General features: G+C 40.2%; 1 protein-coding gene across 2 annotated transcripts in view; it reads right to left on the bottom strand.

Annotated features, from left to right (window-relative positions):
- The window catches only part of STK39 (serine/threonine kinase 39), a 281,003-nt gene extending 276,998 nt beyond the window's left edge, over positions 1-4,005 (bottom strand). The window contains exon 1 of one of the 2 annotated variants that reach the window (XM_063429695.1): positions 3,661-4,005. In XM_063429695.1, the coding sequence (XP_063285765.1) occupies positions 3,661-3,760 (100 nt within the window). In that variant the 5' untranslated portion in view covers positions 3,761-4,005. The remainder of the gene's footprint in view (positions 1-3,660) is intronic. The other variant, XM_063429696.1, reaches the window with a different exon arrangement.
- Positions 4,006-24,185: the final 20,180 nt, after the last annotated feature.

The raw sequence follows: 24,185 nt of genomic DNA on the forward strand, positions 1-24,185 counted from the left end.
TGATCTGCTCGCTCTACTAACATCTACTCGTTGGACACCTCGAGAGTAACCATACTTTCAAAAGAACCTGTGAAACTATCCTGGGTACAACTATCACAGATGCACAATCAGAGAAGATCCTAATATTAAGTCATAAAAGCTCAGTGAGCACCAGATACCAGGAAACCAACTACAAACTCCTTTCCTCTTCATACAGGATGCCTGAATACCTACATAGGGTGTTCCCCACAGTCCCAAACACATGTTGGAGATGCGGGGAGGCAGAGGGTACAATCAGACACCTATGGTGGGATTGTCCCCGAATAAACCAATAAAAAATTGGTTAACTCCAAGACCTCAGAGATAACCACCCTTCGAAATAGAACATGTTCTCCTGCATGCAACCCCATGCCGACTGGCCGCATACAAAAAATCCATCTATCGTCACCTCCTAAATGCAGCCAAATCTCTGATACCTGCCCTCTGGAAACAGGACAAGACCCCTATGATGAAGCAGTGGTTAGATAGGGTTATGTAAATTCAGTGAACGGAAGCAATGCAGACGTCTTTGACAGGGAATTACACAAAGCACACAGACCTGTGGTGGTCCTAGTTTGTATACGTGGCGCGGGCGGAAGGTGCAGGCGTTAGGGGCGCTGGGGCCGGCTTGCAGGGTCCTAAACAGGGTTCTACCCCACATCATGCCACTATGTCCCAGCCTTACCTCATTGCTCACATTTCTTCTACTATCCTACTTCCAACTACATCCTATCTTATTTCCTTTTCTCTAACTACTAACTACCCTGAAGGCGACTATTCAGGCGGGCCCGGACAACGTAATGGGAACCCTGAAAGCAAACCCCATCTATTAGTACAGACAAAATCATAGACAAACTCAGAGAGTCCTACCCCATAGCAACACAGGATATATGAGAGTTGTGGGGTCGCATACATACGCAACCACACCAATCCTAGCCACAACCTAGATCTCCTACCTCAAATTTTACCCAACCTGCCAAACTCCTGGTACTCGGTCCCCCCACAAGCACATACATGTGACCAATTGTTCAGACATATCAATTACAATAACCTAAAAGAACCCGCTCAAACAAAAGCAGAAGCAAGTAAGATAATAATTATGTGGGTTCCGCACATAGCATTTCCCCGAAGGGTACGGCTACTTCCGCTTCATATTCTGTGATATCCGATAGGCTTCGATATCTACACATTAGTATATATTTACCCCACTTACTTTTCTGAAGTACTGAATACCGAATATCTATTACTCTACTGCATCTTTGTTTATTCGCATTGAGACCTAAGAGTCTCACACATAAACCTACTGCCCAATTGTACTACTATAACTATGTTTCTTTGCTTCTATAAAGCTTTGTTGAACCAATTAAAACCACAACAAACTAGCCAATCTCTCTTTTCCTTTAATTATGTTAATTTTAGCTGCAGCAATTTACCAAAAAGAAAAAAAAAACTATTTGCAGCAAATATTAAAAAATCTAACTTTTTCTAAGAGAACCTGTAAATCACATGTTGTTTCTGTTGGCCCTTATGGTTCAAGCATTTTCATGAATGAATCTACTGCCATTCAGAAGGTGCATATCTCGTTAGCCCATGCTAGGCAGGAGTATATTGGTTTTGATATGTTTCCAATTAACCACTTTTTTTTTATGTCATCGGCCACATATTAGCATACTTCCATACCCACAATCAATGTTGATTGAAAGTTTATTGTAATATTTTAGATTTCTTTACGCAAAGCTAGCTTAACAATTCTAATTGGTTGTTTAGGTTGCGACACCAGGAATCATGGGCATAAAATCCCCAAATGAACATCAAAGCCAAGTGGGTTAGATGAGATTGTTACATTAGTTGATCATTATTTGCTACGTTCTACAAGAAGACACATTTTCTAACTATCCAGCTTTAAAGGGACACTCCAGGCACCCAGACCACTTCTGCCCATTGGAGTGGTCTGGGTGCCAACTCCCACTATCCTTAACCCTGCAACTGTAATTATTGCAGTTTTTTATAATGCGCAGCGCATTAGGTCTCGCCCACCGGCCGACGTAATGCAGAGGAGGAGCGGCGGCGGAGGAAGAAGCAGCCATGTGGGCATGTCGCTGCCTCTGGTAAGTGACTGAAGAGGTTTTCACCCCTTCAGCAACCGGGGATTGGGAGGTGGGAGGGAGAGGGGACCTGCAGTGCCAGAAAAAATTATTGTTTTCCTGGCACTGGAGTTTCCATTTCAAGGAACGAGGCAGCAATAGTCAGCTGTAAGAGAATCTTTGGAACAACTACCCAACTAACTTTCTACAAGACAGCTATTTCATCTCACAATGAGCAAGTCAGGTTCAAATTTGGTCCAAATCAGCCTATTGTCAATTTGTTCATCAATTTTTATTTATACTCAGGGCTATGGAAAACTATCATAGATTTGTAATATTATTTTTTAAATTATAAAAATATATAGTAGAATGCATGTTACAACCGTCAATAAATATATGTTGAATTCATAATTTTTGAATATATTTTTAATAATAAGTTATCTATATATATATATATATCATAAATAAAATAAATAGGTAGAACTCCAGGACTTTGGGATTTTTGGGTACATAAAACTTTGTTTTTAATAATGTGTCAACGTTCCAGATTAAAATCTATTTTTTTATCCGGGTTACATTATCACTGACTAGAAGCACAGATGTACACTTCTTCTGCCACTGACATGGTTAGAAACATTAAACACATGATATGTGCTGTGTAATCCTACCTAATAGGCTTCCACATTTCTACCGTACAGTGAGCACATTTACACAAGTCTGAAATGCATCCACTGAAAGTGTACTCCTGTGGGTTTAAGGGGCACCTCTGCCCATGACAGTTAACCACACGTTGGCAGCGTTAACAAAGGGTTAAAGAACTAGAGAAAGAAGTGAGAGATGGCAATCTGTGGTTTCCGCTATAACTACGTGCACGTCATGCAATTTACAGACACAGGCAGCAAGTTGCAAAATGCCATCTGATGCAGTGGCTACCAATAAAGTATCTCATCAGCCACAGCCATCAAACTCCGGCCTTACGGAGAGCGGGGATTATCTAGGACACTCTAAAGCAGGTGTTCCCACAATGCTCTCAAAGCGATAACGCTGGCAAAGCATCAAGGGAGATGTAGCCCACAACATCTGCAGAGCCAAAGGTTGCCGAGCCCTGCTCTAAAGGCTGGCTGAGCATCATTAGAACTGGAGTCCAGAACAGCCAGGAGTGTTTTCTAGAAGAGCCATGACTGGACAAGGTTAACACAAGCCAGGCAGTGAGCTAAGACAGAGAGGGATGTTGAATGTCACACACAGAAGACAGAGTGAAATTATAGCACAGGAACTAGGCTGACACATAGCTGGGTGTAGTAGGTGTGTATGTGTGATCTTAAAGCTACAAGCAGTGGCAAGGGCACTGCACTCCTTATATTAATGTTAAAAAGGGGAAAGAGGGAGTTTGCAGTGTGCATCATCACTGCAGTGACAGCTGTGCAAGTAGATGAGGATGCAGCAGCTTTGGAGGTGGGGGCCATGGGATGCCGGTAGGCCCAGAGCAGGTTCCTTAAAGTGACTGCTCCTCTGGCCTAGGAGGGAAGAAAAAGATAAGGCTTTAAAACTGACTGACCAATAACCTCCTGGAGCTCATAGCTGTCCCTGCAGATTGGCCATCCGATGGGCTGTGCTGGGAGCTGGCTGTGCACTGGAGAATCATTCTGCTCTGCCATGATGCTGCTGCTGCTGATGGTGATGCGGCTGATACTGTTGCAGGTACTCTCTCAGGGCACCTCTGCTCAGCCTGGGCGTCCAGCGGGCACTCACTCAGCCGCTGCCTCCCTCACTCCTTCTCTGTGTGAGCCTGACAGCCAGGCACCGGGGAGAGAGAGGAGGGGAAGCCAAGAGACAAGGGGGTGGTGCTGGTACAGCTTCCTCCTGTGTGAGCCGAGAGAGGTGGTGCTTCCTGAGCAAGTCACCAGCATGCTGCTCAGAGCTGTCAGCTGGGAACTAATTCCCATTTCCACGGTTACTTTGTAATGCCTCCTTACACCAGCGTTCTAACAGCGACCTTTCTATGTTAGGGCTAGATACAATGTGTTCATTGAAGCAGGTATAACTCTATCATTCTTCAATATCTGCATTAGCTGATCAGCAGAACAACATTCTCTTACCGATAATAAAATACATGTATATTAAATGCTGTTAACTTAACAAAACATGACTCTATGAACATTATGTGTTTTTTTGTGTTTTTTTTGTTTTTGCTTGTAAGTGTTGCAATGTTAAAAAGTACTTCTGAACCATTTTTTAAGAATCAGATGCTGAATTATCATAGATGCAATGCATTATTTATAATCATTTTTACATTTTGCATTATCAAGTGTGCTTTATGGACTGAATGGAGAACTCACTAGGAAATTGTATGTGTTAGGCTATCTTTTCAGCTTGGTTCTGATGACCTTTTTATTTTATATTTTTTACAAGCCTACTGTTCAGTGCTTAGGGTTTATTCTCTAAGCACCATATTGTAATCAACTGAAATCTGAAAAAAATGAAACTAGATTTTGACTATACTATGATCAGCAATTTTTGCCTACTTTTTGCAATTCAGATTTGGACAATTTGATGTTTAGAGAATCACCTCCAGAGTCAAGGCAGAAATACAAAAAGGCGGAAGATGCTACAATTTGGTGAATCTACTAAACAGGGAATTGTGGAGAATTGGCATGAGGATTGATCCTCATTTATTTCACAGGTATATGACACAGTGGATTTTATTATTTTAAAACTAAGCTATCCTTAAAAAAAAAAAAACTATTTAATTGCGGGTTTAGCAACTGCTGCATAAGCAAACAAGCAAGCCAACTCACATCAAGCTCAGCCAGAGCCGTTATAGATACTGATTGATGTTTATAGAATATGGAATGTCAGTGAAATCCCTGTTTTTAGTAGTAAATGTAGTTGTTCTTTAACTTTTTCACCCCTAAATTGTATAAAATGTATAGTATTGATAGGTTAATCCTCATGAATCTCATTGTTTTTCACATTCAGTTATTGTATGCTCCCTGTACCTAACCCACTTTATTGATCCCAATATGCCCCCAGTCTGTATCAGGCAGCCAACACCAGTGTAGCTTTATGTCAACATTTGAGTTTTTCATAAAGTTACAATCTGTCAATTTGTCAATTCCCAGCAACTCATGTCAGTACTGGGAAAAGGCTTTTTTCTCGTGCAATGAAAGAGCTGTTCTACACAGGATGTCAGTTTTGTACTTTGTGTGCATGAGAATACAACAGTAACATAGTTTGTGGTAGGGCTGAAGAAGGCCCCCAGGAAGAAAAGGGCACCGCCTATGATGGAGTGCTTCAGATATGGGAATCTCCATCCATTCACTGCACCCAAGACAGTCATGTCACCTTTGGGGGTCTTTGAAAAACATGCAGACACCAAAAACAACAGAGCCGCTTTTAGAAAAAGCTATGAAATGTAAAAACATTTCTTTGTTTTATTATAAACGTAGTTACAATGTTTCTCACACAAGGTGAACACTTTTTTCCTATTGGTTAAACAGGTTAAAAAAGGTTAAACCGCTTGAAAACAGGTCATTCTTATGTTTTGGGTGTCCCTGAAAAGAGGAATTAATGTCAATTTCAAAATGTCCACTTCATTCGCCTTTTAACTCATAGGAACATGATATAAAAGTGTACCATTCCTGAACTGACAGCGAACTAGGAGATCGTATTGATTCTTACTTGAGGCATAGACATCCCATCAGTTGTTGTTCTGCCTCAGCATTTGTCATCAATAAAAATGCTAACATTGTACCCTATGATTTTAAAAGCGTCAATACTTTTTTTTAGAGTAATGATTATATTTTACTGCTAACTGGCTCAAATAATAGGCTACCACACAAGAAAAAGAAACTTGATTTAAATGTACTGAAAACCGATTAGTACTGTATTGGAAAATTTTACACTACATTAAATTAAGGGCTCTTTATTTTGGTGCTGTTGGTCATTCTGCAACACATAATGTTTTTTTATTGGGGGCATATTAAATAATTTGTGATTTTATACTTTTTTTTTTCTTTTTGAATTTGGACAGTTGAGTGTCCCTTTAAGCTCTTTTCAAACAAATCTTAATACAGCAGTGAGAACAATTCTCCTCAATTTAGTTAGCAATTGTTTGACAGCGAGTACAGTGAACGTTTGATACATTTTATTAGCTGAAATCTAGACATCTGACCCAAATGAAAGTAGATGATTTTATATGAATATACTCCAGATATTTGGAAATTGGTCTTTTTCAAGGAACCTTACTTGTTCTCACAGGCTATCTTAGAATCGACAAGAAATCTCATAGTAAAAAGTTGCATGGTGACTAGTTAGAAGCCAATTCAAAATATGTATCTAACAAAAGGTGTGTAGTTAACATGGACAAACATAACTATTTTTCCACTATAACGTTCAACAGAAGGACAAACATGTCCACATGTCCTCTGCTTCACCACTTATCAGTTTAGATAGGGAACACGGACAAGGTTAGTTAAACTACATTCTACTCATATTTACACTATATTGGATGATAATTGTCAGATATGTGAAATACAGGCTCACTTAACAATGCATTAACTGTATGAACGCTACAGACGTGCATAATATGTTAAAATGTTTCCAGTTGGGATGTTACTAGGCTGTAGAGACATCTGGGGCTTGATCCCAAAGGACAACTTGGTTACCATTAAACTAAGAAAGGTGAGGATAAGCAATGACCTATACATGCTATCCTATGTTATGTCCTCTCCTCTAAACATGTAGGATCTCAATGAAAACATAGACAGGTATGCAATGTGACCTCGCCATACTACCTAATAGAGGTGAGTACAGCAAAATTATGTTCTTCAACAGCTACATTGGTGGGCATCATCCCCTACCCTTAAGTTGCCATATGGGGCTATCCTACTCTCTTTTTTATAATAGGTGGTTATTTTGAGAGCAAACTCCCTGGTGTAAAATTAAAAAAAAATAATACAAAATTAGTAATAACCTTCAGCCACCCCACCCCATGAACTGTAGAGAACCTTAGCATAGATTCCTTGCATTACTGTCTCTCTGTACTCATGAGCTTGACTAGTTTGGCCACATTTTTGCTTTTCAGACATTCTTCTTATTACTTTTACTACAGCATTAGGCTCAGCCACTCTGGATGGCTATACGCTCTATCCTATCTTCTTCTTTGTATCAGATTTGAGTGTTAGTGTATACAATCCTGACAGTTCATCCATCACATCAAAGAAAGAGGTCTTCCTGCTTGTGTATACTAGATTGCCACCAACATCTCCACCTGGAATGAAGACCTGATGGCCCTATTGTCACATTGTTGTGCTTACTAATTCTCCTTTATAATTAAAAAAATAAAGCTTTAGTTAACAGTAACATTAACCATAAAACAAACAATAATAACCTGTTGTAACTCTCGCTTTAATTTAAACAGAAACTGAAATATGATCCTTGCTGCCTTGATTGTAAAGCAAATTGCTTATAGATAAATAAAGCAAAAAAACACAAAGGTCAAATGTATTGACAGATTTTATACTCTTTGGTACAAGAGATCTATACTGTTATCTAGCAGCTCCAGTGTTGGGAGTAAGAAATTGTAGAGGGTAATGGAGTAAATATAGATCTATGCTTAACGCAACACTTTCACCAAAAAAAGAAAAAAAATTATATCGGTGAAAATGAATTAAAAAAAAGAATACTTCCAGATGTATGTATGTATATATTTTTTTCAGCATTTTTATGACATTTATTAATACATTTATACTTACCATATGTGACAATTCATCATGCTAAGGACCATTGGGCTTGTTCTTTATTTATTTGACACCATTTTAAAACACAGGAACATGTGTAGCATTGCTCCAAAGTATTGGTTATTACCTGGGCTTCAGAAGATTCGCCCGACTGGTCTTTACCATTACTCCATCTCTCTTTTACTATGGAAAGAACTACTGGGAGGTAAGATCTTCACATTTGCACAACACTCTGATCCATGTCTACTAGAAATGACAATGTTAGGTGGGTATTATATGTTGATAGAACTCCAGAGTAAACCCAATTAAAGGGATGCTGAGTTCACTATAACCACAGCCCGGTCCTTAATAAACATACAGCTAAGGCAGAGATTCTATCTATCTATCACACTATCTTCTAGCCTTATCAATGCACACTGTGAGAACATATCTAATTACAACCAGGATGGGGTTTGCTGACCGATTCTCCATTTTTATAAGTACTCAAAGGACAGGAGACAAAATGGAGTCAATCGTGTTGAACCAAATACCCACAAACCATCGTGTTTATTGGGTTTTCTCATATATGTCATTTGCTACAATACCTGGATTTCTCCAGAACAACTGTTTGGCCAACTCAAACATCTTCATTAAATTATGGTTGCTGAATAAGATTGATTACTGAGAGAAACTATTCACAAGTCACATAGAACTGACCAGGCCATTATTCAAGGGGCAATACTCAACAATGTGTTTAACCCCTTAATGACCAAACTTCTGGAATAAAAGGGAATCATGACGTGTCACACACGTCATGTGTCCTTAAGGGGTTAATGGGATTGCCAATGGAATAATTGATCATGAAGTAAACAAGTTACTCCCAGGTCACAAAATTAGGAAAAAGGGTTGTGCATTGATTGGTGCAAGAGTTAAATTGATATAGCTAAAGCATACTCAACATCATAGGGGAGCTATGGGCGAAGCATAGATGATTGAGGAATTCATCCTGTGTGATTGAGATTTAAGTCATTATTAGAGAAAGTGATGATACACCATGATATATGAAAATGGAATATGTTAATTTAACTAAATCCATTCATAAATAATTTAATAGCATTTTCAGGTTCTACCCATGAAAATGATTATAAATAGAATTAAATGGAGAGTATATATGTCTTATTTCTTAAAAAAATAGGACACAAGCCTTGCATATAGGTATATATTTGAAGAGATGTATGTGTAGACACACCTATATGTGAGTATATGAATATATATGTTTGGAGTGATTGTATATGGTGTCTGATAAATACATTCTATCTATATAATATCAATATATGTATCAGTAATGATATACAGCCAGGTGTGAAGACAAGAGATATAAATATTGCATATTGCTATGTATGTATTTCAAAATAGAACAGGCAATGTATTATGTCATAGGATTCCTTTTACTAACAAGGTTTCAAATGTAACTGATTACCTTAAAATCCCACTAACAATGTGTACTCTGATCATTTCAATGTTTATTGTATTTAATGTACATTTAACTGAAGATAAAATGGTAAAATGGTTGACTAGCCAAGACTGGTTTACTCTAAATGAAGGGAAGTCAGAATGACTCTAATGAATATATATAATCATATAACATTAAGTTATATGTGTAATGTAGTATGATAATACGTTATTATTAAATCATTGCCAACAGTTGTAAATATGAAGTTGATCTCAAATAAATTTAAAGACTACGAAACAATTGCTCTTTCCATACCACTACATGTAATACATGATAAGCTCAGTGACAAGGGATTGGTTAGGGTATGAATTTGCCTTATTAGTAAGTAAGGATAAAATCACAGGCATGAACCAAAATGACCCACAGGGTTGCGACAAAGTCTTGCAATAAGATTATGGTGAAAGTTTGATAAAAACCCTGATATAATCACTTGTGAATAAGGAATAATGATTGTAATTTATTAACAGACAGGGAAGTATTTTGAATACCTAATTTATGAATTGGTGGTATGATGCTGCCTCTGGTGGACAATTAGAAGCGTTACATACACATAAAATTGGGTCATAATTAATTCCCTGGACCACAGCCAAACCAATCACATCATCAGGCGATATCTTGGTCCCGCCCCAGTGGGAGTTCAACACATAGAAGAGATCACACATGTCTTCCCAGGTGTGCACTAACAACACTGACACTCACTAACACTCACAAATCCCACCACCATCCCTGACGGCCATCCATAACTATGATCCTCTATATATTTTAGTGACGACATATACAGTTATACTGCCTTCATTTAGAATTATAATTAAGTAATATTTCTCTTAAATATATCAATTTATTAAGATAATCAAGAACTGCTTCTATTGACGTTTAAAGTAGAATAAGTAAAACCCTTTAATTTTACTGCAGAAAATGAAAAGAAAAGTAACTTAGTTGGTGGAGGAAGGTATCTTACCGCTCTTTGATAGCATTGATTATCTGCATTTCTGCAGCTAAATTAGATGTGTGGGAAAGGTTAAAAATAGCCTAACCTTAAATTCCAACAATATCGGCATTGGTGTCAATGTAGGACTATATCTACCAAGTATTACTAATATACACATCGTAATGGTTGTGGATACTTACTAAAATCTGGTCATCTGATAGTGAGTGCTTTTTCTTTATATAAATGTGTGGTGATCTAACCAGAATATTAAATCTAGATTGAATAATAGCACTGTGATCCCATGATTGGTATTGTCTTGCAGGAAAGTCCTGGTTCCTTAGATCGTTAATGTTATTGCTTTAGTTTCTTGGTTTGTGCATTTATGACTTAATTATGATTATGACTTAATTATGATTATGACTTAAATGGTAAAAGTACACTGTGATTCACTATATGCCATTCTTAATCTTTTATTTTCTTATGAAATTTTATGCGTATTGATATCTACACAAGGTCAACGCATTTTGCGTTAAAACATTAAAAATTGTTTGACGCTGAATGAAATTATGGTGCCAGGTATCTCGAGACATGAGAAGAATAAGTCACAGCGCCAAATGTGTCCTTTTAACAACAAAATTAAATGTGGGGTGGATAGTTAATAATATAACTATGTCAGCATTGAATGGGAAGGGGTGGTGAATCTTTTCATACTTCGTTTTTAGAGTGTAAATCCTGGGTAACAGACATCCCATCACCACATCCTAGGCTATAGGCTTTTTTTTTTTTTTTAAATAGAACATGCACCCCTATTTCAGAAGCAGATAGATCTGTGAAAGGACCGTCCGGGTATAAGTTGCAAAGTTTGCTTAAACGGACCTTGATAGCAACTCCGGAAATCATCTTACAAGGGGATACACGTTGGTAAATGTCGTTATCTGCATGTTACAATAAGTGAATGCTAAATTGCTTTCCATGTGAAGTTGTTAGATGAGAATTACATTGTTACATTGTACAATAAAACAAAAAATAATTTACATTGTCCCCAAATTCCCCAACAAGTGCAAGATAAAATTCCAACTGTGACTTGCAATGGTTATATCGATATGATTATTCAGGTTAGATTTTACGACTTCAAAAACTTTAGATTTTAAAGGTTTGGATAGCTTTTAACGAGAATATTTTTCATATAACCACACTAAATGTGCGCATAGTTTAATAAAATTCTTAAATCAGAATGTAACTGAAATCATCTAATTTTTTATGTCTTTTTATCTAAGATAATTTGAATCTTATTTCTGTGTCTGTAGTTACTGAGAGTAATAGAGCTAATTTTCTCAGGGCAGTAGGTTCGTCAAGAAATAGTCAGTGAATGGAGGAACTGTTTGTTGAAGAATAATTGAAAGATGTCCCCAGTCCCCCAGGCAAGGTGCAGACTCCAACTCCTGCGAGCAGCCGCATATCGGAAGAGTCGATAACCCCGATTCAAGTTAGTTGGGAAACTGTATAAATAAGTCCTTTGAAATGTATATATTTTGTAGTTGAAATCAATTATGGATTATTATACTATTTATATTATAGATTTATGTAACACTCATCAAAGATATAATCTATTTTTTTTAAATATATTTCTGGTACTTTGCATTTTATTTAATATACATTTTCTCTTTTGTCACAGGTTTTGCTAGTTTGGATTTGCGTTAAAATGTCTTCATCATATTATGTTAGGAATCCTGAATATTCCCTTCTTTAAAAGTGCAGTATGTTTCATGCTCATATTTTATAAAATATTAACTCATTAACATGGCTCATACTCATAATTACCCATTTGTGGAGCCTGTAATTATTTATATAGATAGCATCATCATCATCATGGCTATTGTGATGACGGGATATAACTTTACAAATAGGTGAAATGATATGAAGAGGTGCATACACAGTCCAAAGTGATGCAGCCCAATAGGTGGCCATCTTTTGTACATCACCTGCATATATCAAGTTGGACTTTTAGAAGTCCCCTTGAGCACAGAAAATAAAAAAATAAATCATGTTTCCACAACTATCCCAGAGTTCCCTGCTTGACATGCAAATGAGCACAGCCAGGCTTCAGGGCCGGACTGGGAATTAAAAGCAGCCCCGGAAAAAAATATTTACCAGCCCCATAATGCGTCGCGACCTGGGGTCTGCTGGGATATGGGGCTGTAGTAGGGTATTGGAGCAGTGGTGCAATGTGTGAGGGGTGCAGTGTGTGTGTGTCGGGGGCAATGTGCATGGGGGCAGTGTGTAAATGTGTATGGGGGGTAGTGTGTGTATGGGGGGTAGTGTGTGTATGGGGGGGTAGTGTGTGTATGGGGGGGTAGTGTGTGTATGGGGGGTAGTGTGTGTATGGGGGGTAGTGTGTGTATGGGGGGGTAGTGTGTGTATGGGGGGGTAGTGTGTGTATGGGGGGGTAGTGTGTGTATGGGCTGGAGTTCACTCTCAACACTGCGACCACCAGGAATTCATGGTGGTCGCAGTGGTGAGAGTGAACTCTAGCCCATAGCTCCAGGGCTAGAGTTCACTCTCGTGAGAGCCGGAGCATTGCCGTGGTAACCACGGCAACGCTCTGTGCTCGTGCGAGAAGGACGCAGAGGAGCTGCAGGTTGAGCTCCCGGCCCTCTCTTCCTCCCTCCCCTGCCGGCTGCCCGCACGGTGCCTGTGGAACGGGGAGGGAGATCGGCTAGCAGGGAAGAGCCTCGTGGGGCTCTTCCTCCCCTTGTGTGTCTCTCTCCTTTCTCCCTCTGTTTCTCTCTTCCCCTCTGTCTCTTTCTCCCCCCTTTCCCTGTCTCTCTCTCCCCACATCTCTCTTCCCCTCTGTCTCTCTCTCCCCCACATCTCTCCCCCCTTTCCCTTTGTCTCTCTCTCTCTCCCCCACATCTCTCTTCCCCTCTGTCTCTCTCTCCCCCACATATCCCCCCCCTTCCCTGTGTCTCTCTCTCTCTCCCCCACATCTCTCTTCCCCTCTGTCTCTCTCTCCCCCACATCTTTCCCCCTTTCCCTGTCTCTCTCTCTCCCACATCTCTCTTCCTCTCTGTCTCTCTCTCCCCCACATCTCTCTTCCTCTCTGTCTCTCTCTCCCCCACATCTCTCTTCCTCTCTGTCTCTCTGTCCCCCACATCTCTCTTCCTCTCTGTCTCTCTCTCCCCCACATCTCTCTTCCTCTCTGTCTCTCTCTCCCCCTCTGTCTCTGTCTCCCCCTCTGTCTCCCCCTCTGTCTCTGTCTCCCCCTCTGTCTCCCCCCTTCTCTCTCTCTCTCCCCCTTCTCTCTCCCCCCCTTCTCTCTCCCCCCCTTCTCTCTCTCCCCCTTCTCTCTCTCTCTCTCTCTCTCCCCCTTCTCTCTCTCTCTCTCTCTCCCCTTCTCTCTCTCTCTCCCCTTCTCTCTCTCTTTTGTTTTCCCCTTCTCTCTCTCTTTTTTCCCCTTCTCTCCCTCTTTTTCCCCTTCTCTCTCTCTTTTTCCCCCCCTTTTCTCTCTTTTTTCCCCCTTCTCTCTCTTTTCCCCCCTTCTCTCTCTCTTTCCCCCCTTATCTCTCTCTCTTTTTCCCCCTTCTCTCTCTCTTTTTTCCCCCTTCTCTCTCTCTTTTTCCCCCCTTCTCTCTCTCTTTTTTTCCCCTTCTCTCCCTCTTTTTTCCCCCTTCTCTCTCTCTTTTTTTCCCCCTTTTCTCTCTTTTTCCCCCTTCTCTCTCTCTTTTCCCCCCTTCTCTCTCTCTTTTTCCCCCTTATCTCTCTCTTTTTTCCCCCCTTCTCTCTCTCTCTTTTTTCCCCCTTCTCTCTCTCTTTTTCCCCCTTCTCTCTCTCTTTTTCCCCCTTCTCTCTCTCTCTTTTTTTCCCCTTCTCTCTCTTTTTTTTTCCCCTTCTCTCTCTTTTTTTTTCCCCCCTTACCTGCGAGTAGTGAGTAGGGTTTTTTTGCTGGAGCCGCCGGACCGGGTGGCAGCCTCGCCGGTCCGGCGGCACTCCTGTCAGGCTGTCACTAGCGCTGGGGGCTGAAGGAAGAGCATGTCTCTGTACCATGCTCCCTCGCGGTTTCTGTGCTGGGTAGTCTGGAATAGAAGTAATTTCGTAAGAATATAAATGTTGGTAAATGTGCTTATCTTCATTTTACAAGCACAGGGATGTTAAATTATTTTCCAAGCCTAGCAGCGAATCAAGGCGTGTTTGCAGTATCCAAAAATATACTGCCAAGTAGAAAATACTATTATTATGTAACTGGACATTTCATATTAAGCAGGCATTTTTGAGAGAGAAAAAAGCCACACAGCTTTAAGACTGATGAGAGCTGTTACTAAAATTCCATAAAATTTGGACCAAGGAAATATGTTGGGACAGTTTTAATGCTTGCCCTATCCATTCTCAAATAGAAATGGAGACAAAAACAGAGTAAAAAAGGGGTGATCAGTCATGAAAAATAAATGTATTTGGACAGGATTTGTGTCCAAAATAGGGACCGGCCCTCCTTCTTAGAGACACTTGAGTAGTATGTGGATAGCATTGAACAGCAGTGGATAGCATTGGGGGTTTAAGAGATAAACACAATGTAAATCCATTCATACAAGCAAAACCACTAACACGGCTAGATATGTTGATAGGAGAGTACACTGCTGTCTACAAGGACATGTTTATAAGTGTGCCTTCGCTGAGTACAAGTGTGCATTTTGTTTCATTTTTACATTTTTAAGATTTAATTTTGCTATGTGGTTATTTATTTTCTTTATTATTATTTGTGTAAGAATAGAGTGTAAGATGCTTTTCTTGATTTTCTCGTATGTCTTCAAGATCATGGATCAAGTAAAAGAGATCTGGAATGTTTGGTGAAGAAGGAACGCCTGAGAATTCTGTGCCTACAGGCACCTGAGATATAGATCTAGCAATGACAACAAGCTGAGCATACCTTGAATGATAATCCATAGATTATCAATTGGACCAGGAGGACCTCAAAACTGTTATTACAAAACTGGCAACGTGATGACTGTAGTGCAATATCGTAAAGTAGGCTGCCAGTTAAATATTAATAAAAGTCAAAATAAGCTAAAAGAGAACATTGCAATAGGAAATAAAGAAATTATCTGTCCTAACTCTAACACCATCAATAAGTTATATCCTGCCTCGTAACACACTTCAGAGGAACTCAGCAAAACCCAGAGAAAATAACTATTGAAAACAATAGTGCATTTACCATTAGCAATAGTGTAGATTTTAGTGGTTTTAACAATAAATTTTTTTTGTGTGTATCAGATTGCTCCCACCTGCTATTTTCTCGATCGACATGGAACCTCAAGGCAGCTAATTGTACATTCTAATTCCTTGTATAGTCATTAGTGGGGATTATACCGCTGAAGCTATCTATATTATTAGTATTATTTATAAAGCGCCCCAAAAAATTAAATGGGTGGATTAACAGGCAAGTATTTGGAACCAGACGAGTTGGACACACAAGAACAGAGGGGTTGAGGGCCCTGCTCAATGAACTTACATGCTAGAGGGAGTGGAGTCTAGTGACACAAAAGGTAAGGGTAGGGTAGAAAAGTAGGTTGCTAGGATAGTGTTCATTGAGGGCTTAGTGTTTTGTTTGATGACAGTTGCAGGAGAGGATTCAGGGTATGAGGAGGGAAAGGTGTTGACAGTTTAATTGAGATGCTTTCCTGAAGTAATAGGTTTTCAAAGATTTTTTGAAGGAGTGGAGACTGGTTAAAAGTCTAACAGAGAGGGGAAGGGCGTTCCATAGGAAAGGTGCAACCCTAGAGAAGTCTTTAAGGCGAGCATCAAAGGTGGGAGTACAACAGAGGTTATATGTAGGTCTTTGGCAGAGTTTAGGGGCCTAGACGGGACATATTTGTGTATTAATAAGGATAGGTAGGTTGGAGCCGGATTGTGTAGAGATTTGTAAGCAAGTACCAGGATCCTAAATTGAGCCCTATATCTTATGGAAGGCCAATGTAGGGACTGACTGAGGGTGGAGGTGGGTAAGGTGCGGGCGGACTGGAAGATTAGTCAAGATAGGACAGCGGTATGGACAATAACCTTCGCCATACCAGGCGTTAAAAAGGGGCAGATGCGTGGCAGGATTTGGCGATTGATTGGACATAAGAGGTGAAGGAGAGGTCAGAGTCAAAGAGAACACCTAGGCAGTGAGTCTACGATGTAGAGCTGATGGTAGCGCCGTTGATTTGGAGGGAAACAGACAAGGGAGAAGCAACACTTGAAGGAAGGAAGACCAGAAGTTATGTTTTGGACAGGTTAAGTTTAAGGAAATGAGCAGCCATCCAGTTGGAAATAGCAGAGAGGCAGTCAGAGACATGAGTTAAGAGGGGTGGTGAGGAATTAGGGGAGGACAGGTAAATTTACGTGTCATCTGCAAAGATATGATACTGGAAGCTGAAGGAGCTGATGAGTTTACCAAGGTAAGCAGTATAGATTGAGAACAATAGGGGACCAAGGACATACCCTTGGAGAACACCAACAGAGAGGGATTGGGGAGACGAGGCAAAGCCAGAAAAAGAAACACTAAAAGAGGGCTGGGAGAGGTAGGAAGAATACCAGGAGAGAGCGATATCTCGTAGATCGAGATTACGGAGAATGAGAAGAAGCTGTTGATGATCAACAGTGTCAAAAGCAGCAGAAAGGTCAAGAAGAATTAGGATAGAGTAGTAACCATGGGATTTTGCAGTGATAAGATCATTAGATACCTTGGTTACAGCTGTTTCAACAGAGTGATGGGCACGGAATTCAGATTGAAGTGGGAGAGTTGGATTCGAGGAAGTCTGTCAATCTCGCATACACAACTCTCTCAAGGATCTTGGAGGCAAACGGCAGTAGCAAGATAGGGCGGTAGTTGGACGGGGAATTAGGGTCAAGGTTGAGCTTCTTCAGAATAGGGGTTACGGTTGCATGTTTGAAGGGTAGAGGAAATATGCCAGAGGAGAGGGAGAGATTGAAAATTTTAGTGAGAGGCTGAGCAAGAGAAGGAGACAAAGTGCGGATGAGATGCGGGAGAGTAGGATTGAGAGAACAGGTGGTGGACCAGAGTCGATATTTTGTTGCTGCCATTATTCACTGACGGCTGGTAATAACTGCGTATTTCTGATATTTACTAACAACATTGAAAGCAAGCAGCTATATTGGAAAATGTTCTCAAAGCTGCTAATTTTGCCTAAATTGTACCTTAAATTTTTTTTTAAAATTAATCTCATTACTGTACAAACAATTTGGGGGACTAGATCTCCTACTGTCAAAACTTAAATTGCAAAAATTGAATTACAGCCCTCGTCAAATATGTGCCAATATTCCACTTACTCAGGATGTAAGCAATGATTTTAAACACTCTGAACGTCGCAGGTCAGCTTTATGTTAAAAAAAATCTGTTCACCAAAAGGAATCAATATTTGCTTTAATAGTTCAAACAAAATGTGTTTACATTAAGGGTGAGAAAAGAGTTTTCAAAGTGTTTTTAAACAAGTCATTGGGTTTCTGTATGGTTTTGAATGTGTGAACAACACTTAAAGGCAAAATATACCTTAGAGTCGATGGTTACGTTTCTATTTGCAAAGGACATTGGAAACAAATTCTACCTGATTATCAAGGTTATAATTATTCTCTATTTATTTCTATATTGTTATTTCTCTATTGTTATTTCTTTTATAAGATGTCCATTTGCTTTTTTGTGTTGTATAACTTGTATATAAAGTATGCTTATGAACAGTTTGCAATGCAATTGACTTATGCTCATGTATTGTACACGTCTATTATTTCTTATATTTTACATAAATACCAGATTGCAGTGAACTAAAGTCTATCTTGAACATTTCAAACTAAAATAGACAGGCTGTGACTATAGCTAAGCTGAAATAGGCCAAATAGGCTTTTGTTTCCTACATTTTGCAATTGGTAGTAGTACCTCGCTATACAATGTTTTGCTTAGCTAGTTCAAAATTTGGCCCTTGCTTTTCGGCAGAATGGGAGGAAGTGACTACCGTGTGTCCCTTCCTCCCAGAGAAAACAGAGCCGTACGGGAGGGAGGTCCAGGTAGTGAGTAGGGGCCTGGAAAGCCAGACCCAAACTCCCTTCATCTTCAGGCACCACACTGGAAACTGGAGGTAGGAAATTGGAGGGTGGGTTTAAAATGTAACTATTGCGTGTGTGTGTCAGCATGTCTGTCAGTGTTTATATCAATATGTGTCAATATGTCTGTCAGTGTGTATGCTGTGTGTGTCAGTATCTCTGTCAGTGTATGTGTATGTGTCTGTGTGTGTGTGCCAGTATGTCTACCAGTGTGTGTGTGTAAAGAACTTCCTGTATCCTGAGTGATACGTTCGTTCGAAGTCTCCCGAAAAGGTTGTGTGATTTTCTTGCTCTAGCCGTCGCATACCTAAGCATCAGTTGAGACTTGATGAAGGGTACAAAAGGAATGTTTTATTATGGCCAAATTACCTGCTTATATACACATAGGTAAAGCCCGCCTAGGCGTCTCTGTGTCTGGGAGATAAGTGAGTTTGCTTTAACAAATTATCTCCCAGGCACAAGAATAAAACATAAAACACCCCAAAACATATACAATATCAATAGAAACCCCCATAAATCTTATATCCTCGGATAGCCTGGATCTGAGTGCCCAAGTTGTCCAAATCCCTATAATACACCCTAATCGCCACCAGGGTAAAGTTTTGATGGACCACATGCAATTTTCAATAAATGGTTCCCCTGGCTCGTAGGGAGTGAATGTTCGCCTTGTTCGGGAGGGTCTTTTCACCAAACAGCCCTCTTCTGGCTTGTCGGGGAAGGAAGCAGGCGATGGTACAAAGTTACAGAAGTTCACGCGTTAAAGTATCCGTCCCGAGTTCCAGGCACTCAATGACCTTGTACTGCGGCCTGCGTTCGGTAGACAAAATGGCTGCTATTTGCCAGAGCACATGTTTTCAGTTATACGAATGGGGGCCATCCAGGGAGAGCACTTGAGTTTGTGGTTTGTTTGAAGATAACAAGCCTGGGGGGGGGGGGTGGTTGGTGTATGGTAGATAAACATACCGAACCAAAGGTAACAACTTGAAGATAACAAGCCAGGGGGGTGGTCGGTAGATAAAAGTACCGAACCAAGGGGAATAACTTGGGCTCAGGAAAATTCAAGATTCAAGGCAGTTTGTTGATAAGAATCTATCTTTTGGTCACCCTTGTGATAGGGGGGGGCAAACAATTCTCACACCAGACCCATTCTACTTTAGTTCTGCCACTGCTTTGGGGTGGATGGCGTGAGGGAACAGGGTTCAGGGGGCCCAATTGGCTGTTCAGGGTCCAATCAATGTTAAAGATAGCCCTGAGATTTCTACTTTTAACTATTACTTGGGGGGCAGAAGATCCTTCCCACAGTGTTCCGGTGTGGTAAGTAGGGTCTTTGATTTCACCTGTGTGCAGCGTTTTTAAGCAGGACAGTTATGTGAGCCAGTAGTACATTCTCACACTGAATGCTTCAATGAAGGCATACGGTTAATGTCTATAATGGAAAAACATAAACAATATTAGTCTGCATTAAAGAAGTACATTTCTAAGAAGTACATTCCCCTTGCTTTCAGGACTGCACTACATGGACAGATAGAGTAGTGGAGCATTATAATAATTAATTGTCCCCCTAAAGATATTCAGACTAAATGGTCATTCTACTTTGTTACAGTCCTGCTTAATTCATTCAGGGAGTGAATGAAGAAAATTCTATTCTGGAATTTAGAGTATGGCTCTAGATGCTTTAAGATAGAACATATTATATATAATTGAATAGCTGCTTGATTTAAATTGTACATGAAATGTGACTTAGCTTATTTTCATGAAGTTCATACCGAACAAGAATTAACCTGCCACAAGAATTAACAGGATAATATTCTGTTAACACAAACAAATGCACGTTGATTGTCATGTACAGGAAAACTTAAAGAATAGGCCATTAATCATAGTAGGTTATCGAACTAATTTGACTAGTCATCTACACCATGGCTGTTGCTTCAGATATATTTTAATATACTTTGACAGAGCAGTCAGTTGTAATATCCTTTATGTTGATGCATAAGTTGAACTTTAAAATAATTACTGGAATACCTTTCACGTGATTCCTAATTTCCAGAACTGAGGCTTATATTTTTATAGTAATAAGCGTTAATATGGAAAAATTCTAAATAAGAGTCACTTGACTGTGCCACTTGTTTCAGGTACTGGTGGTCTCTGGGCAGGGAATATAATGGTGGGGACCCTCTTCATTTGTTATGAAAGGGGCCCCAATGATAGAATAAACTTGTAGGTTAAAGATGTGCGTGCCCTTTTTGTATCAGGAATCACTTAAAGAGTGTCTACTATCTTCCAGCCATTTTTAATTTCTCCTCCTCTAGCACTGTAGTCCCATCAGAGGGTGTTTGGCTGTGGTAACTCCTTTTGAAGGTAGACCTAAAGGTGTTCACATTTCCGGAAGGATGCAGCAGTCCTATAAACAGTGCTACAATGAAAAGACTTGAGGACATAAATACAAACAAACAGAAAAAAAATAGTATTGTAAAAAAAAGGCAAAAGCATAGCCATGCTTACGTACAAGACATATTTCCTCATGAGGCAGGGCCACCAATGAATGTTAACATAACTCACACTTGCTAGTCTCCACGAGAAAAAGACTGAAAGGCCTCCCAAATAGAAAGCTTGTTCACAGGAAAGAATAGGACTAGGAAAAGAAAAGGGGGGAAAGAATGGTGGAGGAAAAGAGGTAAAGGTTATGACACCAGTCAGCGAGGAGTTAACCCTCCCCATCCAACAAGAAAAAAATGGTACCCAACTCTCTATGAAACCAAGGCAACATAGCCTAGAAAAGCAAAAAAGGAGAAGAACCAATTTTGGACCCTGGAAAGAATATGTCCCTGTGATGGAACGCCGTAACTAGTGTAAGGAATCACTTTGTTGCTTTGTAGTTCTTACTCTTTGACCTGTTCTGTATTCCCATTGGTGAAAGTTTTGTGTAATGGTATGGAGACCCCCTGCTGGGGGTCTGTGTATAACGTGGCTGTACCATGTCCCATTAAACAGTTCATTCCAGTTGTACTCCCAGAACTATGTGTCGTCTAGTTACTGGGGGATTTTGTCTTGGATTTTTTACTGCTTCTTCAGCTACAAGGATTATACAGCGGAGATACTTATGCTAGTTATTGAAGCTTCGTTACAGTCCCCATGCAGGGAGACCAGATTTTCAAAAAGATAAAAGCAGCTATCCTCCACATCATGCACATACCTTAGTATATGTTTGAGCCTGGGTAGAAGGGAGCAGCTTCCAACACCTGGCAATACACATTCTAAGGAATCTGAGAGTCTGTTTTAAAGATTGCCTCATAGTGGTTTGACTTGAGGGGCACCCAGGCATGTAAATAAGTGCCCTCCTCCCGTACCCTCTGAGACAACAGAATCTACTCCAGGTGTACTTTTGAATAAGCTAGAAGGGTAAATGTACCAATAGGCCAGAGCTTTAAAACTGTTCTCTTTGACCGAAGTGGATGAGGTTATATGCAATCATAAATCATCTGGTCATAAATATCAATCCAGTCTTCAACCTCAATCCCAGAATCGGCCTCCAACTTATGGGTTGAGTATACATTGGTCGGTCCGAGTTTGAGACAGAGATGAAATGTGAGTATAAGATATATATTAATTCTGATCTTTTATACTGAAGTACTGTATGAAAAATATTTTTTTAATTGAATTGTATTCATCTATTTTTTAGGACTTATGAAGATGAGATCACTTTTTAGCAAACATTCTATCACTTATGATTGAGAAGTATTACACTACTTTCACTGGTTGGTTGTCCAGTGTCCCATATAGATCATTTGTATACAGGTTCATATTATTTGATTGAAGGTGATTTTATGCCAGAGTGATGAATATTAATTTACTGCTATCAAAATGTATTACCAAATGATCACTGCCAATAGCCATATTATACTAGTTTCAAAGACAGACAGACAAAGAGATAGGTGGGTAGATAGACAGATAGACAGATAGATAGATAGATAGATAGATAGAGAATAGAGAAAGACAGAGAGACAGACAGCCTATAGCTTGCCTAGTTATCCTTAATACAACACTGGCCCTGTACACAGACATTTTTGTTTCCCTGAATTATGGCACAAAGTAGTGACAAGAAGGTCTGCAGAGCTATCTTCAAATGTCAGCTTCACTGATATGTTATTTAAAGAATGCTACTTCATTCAGGAATAAAATGATTGTGCTCTTATTGATGAACTGTCTTATTGATGAAAAAACAGAGCGTGTATGTAACGCAATCCCTATTCAACCATAAATGTTAGGCTAATGGGACACATCTGGTTTGGGGTTAGAGGCCATTTTTGAGATTTAGAATACGCTGTTTCACAATTCTACTGCAGTGGAGGCTCATCCATAGGGGCACTTGGGCCAGCCTTCCCTCCTTCCAAACTTTTGAAAAATCCTGCCCCCTTGCCTCCCTCCCTTTTCCCTGCCTCTTTCGCTTCCCCCCTCCCTACCTCCCTCTTCCCTCCCCTCCCCTTGCTGTGTCAGTGCATATGTTCTCTGAAACAATCACATCTTCCAATCAAAGGCTTCTCTATGAGTAATTGCAAAAATACTAAAACAAACAAAACATTTTACAATGAAAAGTATTTTTGTTCGACAGAAACCCCATACTACAGTAATACAGATTGACTCAGTTAAAGGGTTACTCCAACCACCATGACCACTTCTGCTTGTTGAAGTGGTCATGGTGATAGGAGTCTGAATGTGCAGTGTTTCAAGCTGAGCAATTCTGAGCAAGTTCCTCCTACCCACACTGAGGAAAGCCCTCTCTCCTACCAACCCTATTCACAAATTATTTCAAAAGCCCCACCCTCCCCCCTCGCTACCTCCCTCTCGCCACCTCCCTCTCGCCCTCCTTTTTCCGGGTCAGAGTGTGCACATGAATCTCTATGAGAAGTCTTTGACTGGACCTTGGACCTTGGAGCAGCAACCATGATTTTAGACAGGGTTGCATCGAGCAGCAGGGAGTTTCGCGCAGTGCTGAATTAATGTCATTTAACTTTAGCAAAGGAACACTATGAGAAAGTCCATTACATGGTGGAATGTGTATTACTGAACATTGCTTTTATATTCTTTCTACTAAATGTTTATTGCTTTATATTAATTAGATACTTTTTTTATCCTGGACCTTATCATACTGCTGCTTATATCTTTTATATCTAAAATTGCTCTTTTCCATCTAAGTACATTTTTATTTGTTTTGTAATCTTCCATTTTACGGTCTGCACTGTATTTTTCGCCACCCCTTTCTCTGGTCCCATGCAGGGCCGGCGCTACCATAAGGCGGCACAAGCGGCCGCCTTAGGGCGCACGGACCCGAGGGGCGCAAAAATTTCCAAGTGACCGGCGGGAGCACGGAGAACTCTGCTCCTGCCGGTCACTTTCTGCAGCAATCTGCCCAACTGGCTGGGAAACGAGCAGCCACTGAGGGAGGGGGGCGGAGCACCGAGGAGCGACCGCGGCAAATCTCTTCCTGAGCTACAGTCCGCTGGGATATCTGACATCATATCCTGGTGGCCAATTGCTGTGGAGAGAGGAGGAAAGCTTCAACAGTGCAGCGGGACCTCTGTTTAGCAATTATAAGTAACAGTACGTCTGTACTGAGTTAGTATGTGTCTGTGTGTGTAAGAGTTAGTGTGTGTGTCTGTGTGTGTAAGAGTTAATGTGTGTGTCTGTGTGTGTAAGAGTTAATGTGTGTGTGTTAGAGCCAGTGTGTGTATGTAAGAGTTAGTGTGTGTGTTTGTAAAAGTTAGTGTGTGTGTATGTGTGTTAGAGCCAGTGTGTGTATGTAAGAGTTAGTGTGTGTGTATGTGTGTTAGAGCCAG

This window comes from Pelobates fuscus, chromosome 8 (genome assembly GCF_036172605.1).
Source record: "Pelobates fuscus isolate aPelFus1 chromosome 8, aPelFus1.pri, whole genome shotgun sequence".
In the NCBI taxonomy this organism is placed as follows: Eukaryota; Metazoa; Chordata; class Amphibia; order Anura; family Pelobatidae; genus Pelobates; species Pelobates fuscus.